The 8,623-nt window shown below is 56.7% G+C and overlaps 1 protein-coding gene across 1 annotated transcript in view; it reads left to right on the forward strand.

The window, feature by feature from the left end:
• Positions 1-430: 430 nt before the first annotated feature.
• The window catches only part of SPI1 (Spi-1 proto-oncogene), a 17,078-nt gene continuing 8,885 nt past the window's right edge, over positions 431-8,623 (forward strand). The window contains exons 1-2 of the mRNA XM_004585336.2: positions 431-725; positions 2,785-2,881. Coding sequence (XP_004585393.1) covers positions 681-725; positions 2,785-2,881 — 142 coding nt within the window. The 5' untranslated portion in view covers positions 431-680. The remainder of the gene's footprint in view (positions 726-2,784; positions 2,882-8,623) is intronic.

Raw genomic sequence — 8,623 nt, forward strand, 5'->3', positions numbered from 1 at the left:
TCCACTGGGCACCCCAAGCCTGAGCCCGGACCAATCTCGGCCAAGCTGGGCAAGGGGAGCAAGGTGCTTGGGGGGTAGCCCTCAGCCAGCCAGGCAGGTCCAGAAAGCCAGGCAGGCCCCATGGGACAGCCTGCACTGACAATCCCCTCCCCCCAGGGAACTGGCCGTGGCGCCTAAGGATCTGCAAAGAAACAGACATTGGTTGGGCGACTGGAGCAAGAGGGACTCCCTGGACGCTGGCACTGTGGGAGCAGCAAAGGCCTTGCCACCACCACCGCCCCCCTGCGCAGGCTTCCTCTGGGCAGGGGGCCTGGCCCCCATGGCCTCCCCCGGCCAGCCCCTTGGAGCACCACCTGCCCCGGCCGGCCAGAGACTTCCTGTAGCGTAGCGCAAGATTTATGCAAACCGGCTGGGGCGGTGATGTCACCCCAAGGGGACTATCTCCCAGCGGCAGGCCCTTCGATAAAATCAGGAACTTGCTGGCCCTGCAATGTCAAGGGAGGGGGCTCACCCAGGGCTCCTCTAGCTCAGGGGGCAGGCCCGAGCCCTGCGTCCGGCCCATGGCCGTCTAGTGCCCCCCTGCCCTGACCCTGGTCCCCCGACGGGACTACCCATCCTAAGGGGCTTCGCACTGGCCCCCACCGAGGCAGGGGATCTTGACCGGCTCGGAGCTCGGCTGGATGTTACAGGCGTGCAAAATGGAAGGGTTTCCCCTCGTCCCCCCTGTGAGTACCGGGGCTCCTCCACTGGCCCCCCTGGGGCCTGTCGGATGCTTGCCTGCTTGCCTGCCAACCTTGCCACCCCGCCAGCCCACTCGCGTGCTGCTCTTGGACGTGCTATCAGTGGGAAGACATGCTTTCTCCCCAAACCCCTTGCCGCCAGAAGACCCAGCCAGGGAGCCACTGGTTCTTTGGAGGGCACACGTTCTGGCGGGCTGAGGCTGGGCCCTCAGTGGAGCTGTGATCGGTGGGGCCTGAACGGTTATTTATAGATGGCTTGGGTGGCAGGCAGCAGCAGCTCCAGCCAAGGGTGCCAGGCCGAGGATGGTGAGGGCGGTGGCAGGGTGGCTGGGGAGAAGAGTGGGGAGCAAGAAGGGGCCTAAGAGATAAGAGGCAGAAATCTTAGCAGGGAAGCCAAGGGGCCGTGGCTTGGGGGTCTGCTTGGTGGTAGACACTGTCATGACTTTGGGTCCCAGTGCCCAGCCTGGGGCCTGGCACAGAAGACACAGCTGTTGACCAGTGGGTCTGGGCCTGGGGCCCACAGATCCTTGAGAAGCAGGGCCTGGGCCGAGGGCATGCTTGGTGCAACTGGGCATGGGTGGAGGGGAGTTGGCATTGGGGCCGAGGTTCAGAGACAGCCAGGGTAGAGACTTGGGGCTGCCCCAAGGCTGGGACTGAGGTTGGGACAGGTTAGAAACTGGGTTGAGTGTTGGACTGGAGCTGGGACAGAGGCAGACTCAGGGTCAAGGTCAGGGGCTTAGTCTTGGGGGTAGTGGGGTGTGGAGTCACAGCAGTCCCAGTGGGGCCCCCCAGTAGGGCTGGGCAGCAGCCCCAGGCAGAACCCCAGTGTCCCCTGCTCTCAGTGACAGTTACAGCCTTGGGCAGGTGTCAAGCGGGCATCCCTTAGAGAGGACCCTTTTCTGTTCCCCTATAGCATGTCCTCTCAGGAGGCTGGTGGGGGGTGCCGGGAAGGGCTGCTGGGGTCTGCCCGCCTGACTCAGCTTTCCCGGCCTCCAGTAGCTCCCTTGTCTGCCCCACCCCAGCTTCAGAGCCCGGGAGGTTCCCAGGCCCCATCTCAGTGGCTGGTTGCGGCGCTGGGCTTGTGGGCTCCTCACTCGGCCGGATGCATGCTGGACCAGCCAGCCTACCTTGCTTGGCACCTTCAGCCCCCCTCGCCTGCCCCTGGGGCCTCTCTGAGTATCTCTGGGAGGGTGGGCTTTTTCTGAGGCCTGCCCCCTCCCCCAGTCCCAAGAGCCAAGTCCCCAGGGCCAACAGAGCTGTTGTGCAACTCTTGGGCACACACTGCGGGGGCAGGGAGAGGCCTGGTGACTGTTGGGGTTACTCGGGCTGTGCAGGTCTCTGTGCCCAAGCCAGGGTGTAGTGGCGGGGAGTGGGGGTAGGGTGGGGGTAGTGCGGAGTGTGGGAAGGAAAGTAACAATCAAAGTCCCCTGTCCCTTGGCCCCCAAGGTCTGCCTGGGTGACCGAGCCATCTGTCCCTGAGCAGGCTCCAGGGCCAGGTGCAGGCTGAAGGGGGAGGGGAGGGAGGGTGGGCTGGGGAGGCTGTGGCTGGAGGTGAGCCTGCCCCGTGGGGGCTGGGGTGCAAGCTCTGTGTGACATTGCCATGGGGCGGGGGCAGGGGTGGGGCAGGCGCATGAACATGCGTGACCAAAGAACAGAGCTGTGGGCGTGTGTGGGCTCCGGGAGCTGAGTATGCCCCATCACGTGAGAGTGTGGTGGTGTGTGCATGAGATGGTGGGTGTCAGTGTGCCCGTGTGGAGGTGAGCTGGCCAGGGGGTGCCAGGTGTGGGTGCAGACCTACACAGAACAGCGGAGCAGGGGACCACGGCCTCTGGTCACCTCCCATACTTAAGGTGCCTTTCTGCTCTGCTGGCCTGACCCCAGGGGTGCAGAGAGGTGATTGACTCTCTTCCTCCACCCCAACAGGCACCAGGCAGGGGTGGAGGGAGGCTGCATACCAGCTGGGGTCTCCCCCGCCTGCCACCACCCTACCCCCACAGTACAGGCCTCACCCCCCTCCTCTCGCTCTTTCTCTCTCTCTGGGCAGCCATCAGAGGAGCTAGTTTCCTATGACACAGATCTGTACCAACGCCAGACACATGAGTACTACCCCTATCTCAGCAGTGATGGAGAGAGCCACAGCGGTGAGTATAGGCCCGTTGGACCCTCCTCATGCCCTGCCCAGGCCCGCTGGGCCTGCCTGGGGCCTGCAGAGAGAATGAGCCAATGGTTTGGGGGCTGCCTTGGAACAATTAGGGTCAGATGCTGTAGTTCTGGGGGAAGCAGAGGACGGCATCCCCACCCCCAAGAGGGAGTGTCACTGGCGTGCCCAGACTGGGGTTAGTCTGCCAGTCACCCTATGGCACAAGGACCCTGAGACTCTGGGAGCTGAGCAGTGTGACCGTCACAGTGTGTCTGCTTCTCGCCTGGCCTTCTCCTCTACACATGCCCCAAGACCCCTCCCAGGCCCTCCTGGTCTCCTCTGTCCATCACCCCCCGCAGTGTGCGGCCACTCTTGCTTTTGCACCTGGCCCTGCCGAACCTGGAGAACGGGCAGCTCTGTGCACTGTTGAGGCCTAGCAGTGTCCCTGGCCTCTGCCATTGCCCAAGCCTCCTGGGGTGGGGTGAGGAGGCACAGAGCAAAGCCTTTGTTGGGACCTGTTGGGCTTCAAGAAAGTGCCCCAAGCTACTGGGCAACCGAGGTGGAGGCCGCAGGTTTGCTGGAGAAACCAGGTGGGCAAGATGCTTTGGCTAGCAGGGGTTCCTTTAGCCAGGTGCAGCTGCTGCACTGGGGCCAATTCAGGAGATTGGCCAGGGCAGGGGGTGGTGAGGGGATACTCACTGTGTGGACCTTGGTGTATTAACACCCCTCCTGAGCCATCCATGTCCCCCTGGGATTTATACTCTAGGGTGTCTGAGAGGGGATGTTGGGGTGTCTGCATTCCCAGAGGGCAAAGGGCTGAGGGAGCTCTCACAGCTGAGGCCGTCCCTGGTGGCCAGTCCCTCGGGAGCCCACTCTGCAGACGCACCTGTTGTAGTCTCCCTCCGCTGAACGGTCGCACCCAGGGATGCCACAGGTCACGGGTCTACTCCGGAGGGCTCCTGGGGTAGACGCCACACCTTGACAGCGTGCACACCTGCAGCCTGGAGGCGTGGCCTGGGAGCGCAATGGCCACACCTGGGTGCGCAATGGCCACACCTGGGCGTGGAGGCGCGGACGACACAGGCTTCTTTGGGAACTTTGGGGGGACATGTCACTTTTCATTCTTTGAAACACCAACTGTAATTCTATGAAAAAAGACATCCCCTTTATGGGAAAATCCAGTGGGTAAAGTCTCCCTCCTCCAACTCTACCCACAGCTCCCTTCTCCCCACCCCATCCCCACCCCCACCTAGGAACCAGTGTGACCCAGGACGGCACACCCACTCCACCACAGTCCCAGAACCCAGCTGGCCCGCTGGCCTTGAGGATGGGCGCCCCCTGGTGGCCCAACAGGGATGCTTTCCCTCTGCTGGGTTTGGTGCACCTGGCTTCAGGTCTCAGCTTTTCGTCCTATTAACAAGAGGTGCTTCCGGTTTATCCAGAAACCCCGCTAGGCCTGGAGCAGGGACTGATGGAGGGGGAACTCCAGAGAAAGCCTGGCTTTTCCAGGTGGGGGCCCACATAGCTTCCTTACATCTGGGGTGATGCTGCAGAAAATAACTCCGAGGCTTTGATGCCGATTGCCGGTCTTTGGCTCAACTTCTCACCTGTGGTGTAACCTTGGGGCGAGTCACAGAACTTCCTGGAACCCAGATTTCCTCATATGTCAAACCAGACTGACCTTCCCGTGCTGCGACGGATCAGTGCGGTAACTCATGAGGGTCCTGTGCAATAGAACCAGGTCCAGGACATACCTCCCACGGCTGTGCTCACACCACGGCCTCCCGTGTTGGGAGAGAAGCAGCAGCTGGGGACGTGAGGGGCAGGGGCAAACAGAGTGACACACACCTGGGTCACTGTCCCCTGACTCAGGCGACAGAATCAGCCGCCCACCCACCTGTCCACTCATTCTAACCCCCGCCCACCCATATTTTCCTCCACACATGCAGGATCCCCTCACTGGTCCACGCACCATAGGCTCTGATTTTGTGCCAGGTACAGGCACTGCTGTAGGCACTACTGAGTTAAACCTTCCTACCCCAGCAAGGACAGATGTGGCAAGCATCAAACCCACAGACACAGGCGCACATGAGCAGGGAGCTAGCTCAGAAGTGGAGCAGCCCTATGGGATCTGGCCTCGCAGGTAGCAGCTTTAGCCACTATGCCACAACACTGGTTTGCACATCTCTTACTTTTTAAAAGAACAAATATTCATTGCAGAGACTTGAAAAATATGACAACATTTCACACAGGACATTCCCCTTTCTTTTTTATTTTTATTTATTTTTTAAAATTTATTACTTTTTTATTAGAAAGTCAGACATACAGAGAGGAGGAGAGACAGAGAGGAAGATCTTCCATCCAATGATTCACTCCCCAAGTGGCTACAACGACCAGAGCTGAGCCGATCCGAATCCAGGAACCTGAAGCCTCTTCTGGGTCTCCCATGCAGGTGCAGGGTCCCAAGGCTTTGGGCCATCCTTGACTGCTTTCCCAGGCCACAAGCAGGGAGCTGGATGGGAAGTGGAGCAGTTGGGATTAGAACCAGTGCCCATATGGGATCCTGGCACATGCAAGGCAAGGACTTGAGCCGCTAGGCTACCACGCCGGGCCCATTCCCCTCTTTCAATCTCATTTTCCCTCTGCCCCCCATCCGCAGCATGTTACTGCCCGTCTGTGCCCAGATTTTATTCTACTATGATCCCGTATGTTTGTAAACGCACACACACACACACACACACACATCCTTCACACTGCAGTATGTCGCTCTTATAAAATGTGCTAGTTTGTAGTTAAACTTATTGTAAACATTTCTGTCTACCACCATCCTGGGGGTGACATGTGGGCAGGGCACGCAACCTGTGTGTCCCTGTGTCTCTGTAATTACACCTGTCTCTCTGGGATGCTGCCCTGACTCGGAGAGATTCCCTCTGAGGTGCTCAGCACAGAAATTGGCCCCCAGTGGGGCGGGGAGGGGGAACTTGCTGTTGCGGCCGTCTTCTGTGGAACTGTGTGGGAGAGTTATGACTGGCTATGTTGGAACTCACATCTTGATTCTTTCATTTGATCATTAACTAGTCAACTGTGGATAGAAAACATGGTTGAAAATCCTTGAAAACTTGGAAGCATTTCTCTACCATATTTTGGTTACTGGAGTTTTTCTTATAAAATCTGATGTCATTTCATGTTCTCTTTTTTGAAGATAATTTGGTTTTTGTTTCCATTTTTGCTTTTTTTTGTTTTCCCCTGTGTTTTGTTGGGTCACTCTCGGAAGGATTTGGGGGGCTTAAAATTATTCATTTGTTTATTTGAGAGTGAGCTCCCACCTGCTAGTTCACTCCCCAAATGTCAGTGGCAGCTGGGGTTGGGCGGAAGCCAACTTCACTCTAGGTCTCCCACGTCAAGGGCAGCGTACCAACCATGCTAGCTGTCACTGCTGTTTCCAGGGTCTGATTATTGGGAGCTGGGATGCAGAGCTGAAGCTGGCGCCAGTTCAGCTACTCTGATGAGGAATGAGATTGTCCCAACCTGAGTTTTAAGTGCTCTGCCAAATGCCAGCCCCATTTCTGCAAATTTTTGGTGTCTTCACTCTAGCGAAGTGGTTCTAGTGAATAGGTTTTTCAAAGGTGCTGATATGGGCCCAGCGTGGTAGCCTAGTGGCTAAAGTCCTTGCCTTGCACATGTCAGGATCCCATATGGGCACTGGTTTGTGTCCAGGCAGCCCCGCTTCCCATCCAGCTACCTGCTGGTGGTCTGGGAAGGCGATAGAGGACGGCCCAGGGCCTTGGGACCCTGCACCCACATGGGAAACCCGGAAGAGGTTCTTGGCTCCTGGCTTCGGATTGACACAGGTCCAGCCATTGTGGTCACTTGGGGGGTGGGTCGACAGACAGAAGATTTTTCCTTTCTGTCTCTCCTCCTCTCTGTATGTCTGACTTACCAATAAAAATAAAATAAATCTTTAAAAAAAAAAGTGCTGGTGTTGTAGGTTAAGCGGTTGCCTGTGACACAGGGATCCATATGGGTTCCAGTTCAAGTTCCAGCTGTTCCACCTTTGATCCATCTCCCTGCTAATGCACCTGGGAAAAGCATCACACGACGACTCGAGTGCTTGGGTCCTTGCACCCATGGGGGAGACCTGGATGCAGGTCCTGGCTCCTGGCTTCCTGTGGCCCAGCCTGGGATGCTGTGGCCATTTCGGGAGTGAACCAGCAGGCGGAAGGAGAGAAGCTGGGAAAGAGAGCGTTTGACAACGACAGGAATAACCCAGGCAAGGGGTGATGGCAGCTTAGGCCAGGGTGGCGGCAGGACAGAGGGAAGGGAGAGCACACATTCAAGGCAAAGATACAGCTGAACGTATCTGTAGTTTAATTTTTTTCGGTAAAGAACACTTATTTGAAAGGCAGAGTAAGAGAGACAGAGAGAGAGCAAGCAAGCATTTGAGAGAGCTTTCATTTGCTGCTTCACTGTCCCAAAGGCCACAGGAACCAGAACTGGGCCAGCCTGAAGCCAGGGACCTGGGACTCCCTCCAGGTCTCTCACGTGAGTACAGGGGTCCAAGGAAATGGGCCATCCTCTGGTGTTTTCCCAGGTGCCTTAGCAGGGAACTGGACTGGAAGCCCAGCAGCCAGGACTCTAACTGGCACTCTCATAATGGACTCTGGTGTTGCAAGCCATGGTTTAACCTTCTGTGCCACAATACAGGCCCATATGTAATTTTAAAGAGAGAGTTTACACATCCAGTGGGTCACTCCCCAAATGCCTACAATGGGTGGAAGTCAGGAGTTGATCAGGGTTTCCCAGGGGGCTGGCAGGGACCCAACCACTTGAGCCAGCACCCGCTGCCTCCCAGGGTGCCATTAGCAGGAAGCTGGAATGGAAAGCAGAGTCAGGATTCGAACCGGGAACTCTGATGTGGGATTTGGGTAGCCCAAGTGGTGTTTTAGCTGCTAAGTCAAATACTTACCTCATCCTAACCATTTTCATTTTGGCTTATTTCAAAGCTCATTCATGCTGTAGTATGTGTCCAAGTTTATTTTCTTCCTCCTCCTCCTCCTCCTTCTTCTTTTTTTTTTTAAAAGATTTATTCATTTTATTACAGCCAGATATATACAGAGGAGAGACAGAGAGGAAGATCTTCCATCCGATGATTCACTCCCCAAGTGAGCCGCAACGGGCCGATGCGCGCCGATCCGAAGCCGGGAACCTGGAACCTCTTCCGGGTCTCCCACGTGGGTGCAGGGTCCCAATGCATTGGGCCGTCCTCAACTGCTTTCCCAGGCCACAAGCAGGGAGCTGGATGGGAAGTGGAGCTGCCGGGATTAGAACCGGCACCCATATGGGTTCCCGGGGCTTTCAAGGCGAGGACTTTAGCCGCTAGGCCACGCCGCCGGGCCCCTTCTATTTTTCTTAACATTTAGTTGTATTTGAAATGGAGAGAGAGAGAGAGAGAGAGAGAGAGAGAGAGAGAATCTTCCATCCACTGGTTTGCTCCCCGAATGGCCACAAAGGCCAGAGCTGAGATCTAAAAGCAGGAGCCTGGAGCTTCTTCCAGGTCTCCCACATGGGTGCAAGGACATAACAACTTGGATCATCTTTTGCTGTTTTCCTGGGCATTTCATCAGGAAGTGATAGAGTCGGGTTCAAACTGGTGCCCATGTGGGATGCTGACACAGACAGAGGCTTAACCTACTATGCAGGCCTCTCCTTTTTTTTTTTTTTTTTTAAAGACTTATTTATTTGT

This window comes from Ochotona princeps, chromosome 4, assembly GCF_030435755.1.
Source record: "Ochotona princeps isolate mOchPri1 chromosome 4, mOchPri1.hap1, whole genome shotgun sequence".
Classification (NCBI taxonomy): Eukaryota; Metazoa; Chordata; class Mammalia; order Lagomorpha; family Ochotonidae; genus Ochotona; species Ochotona princeps.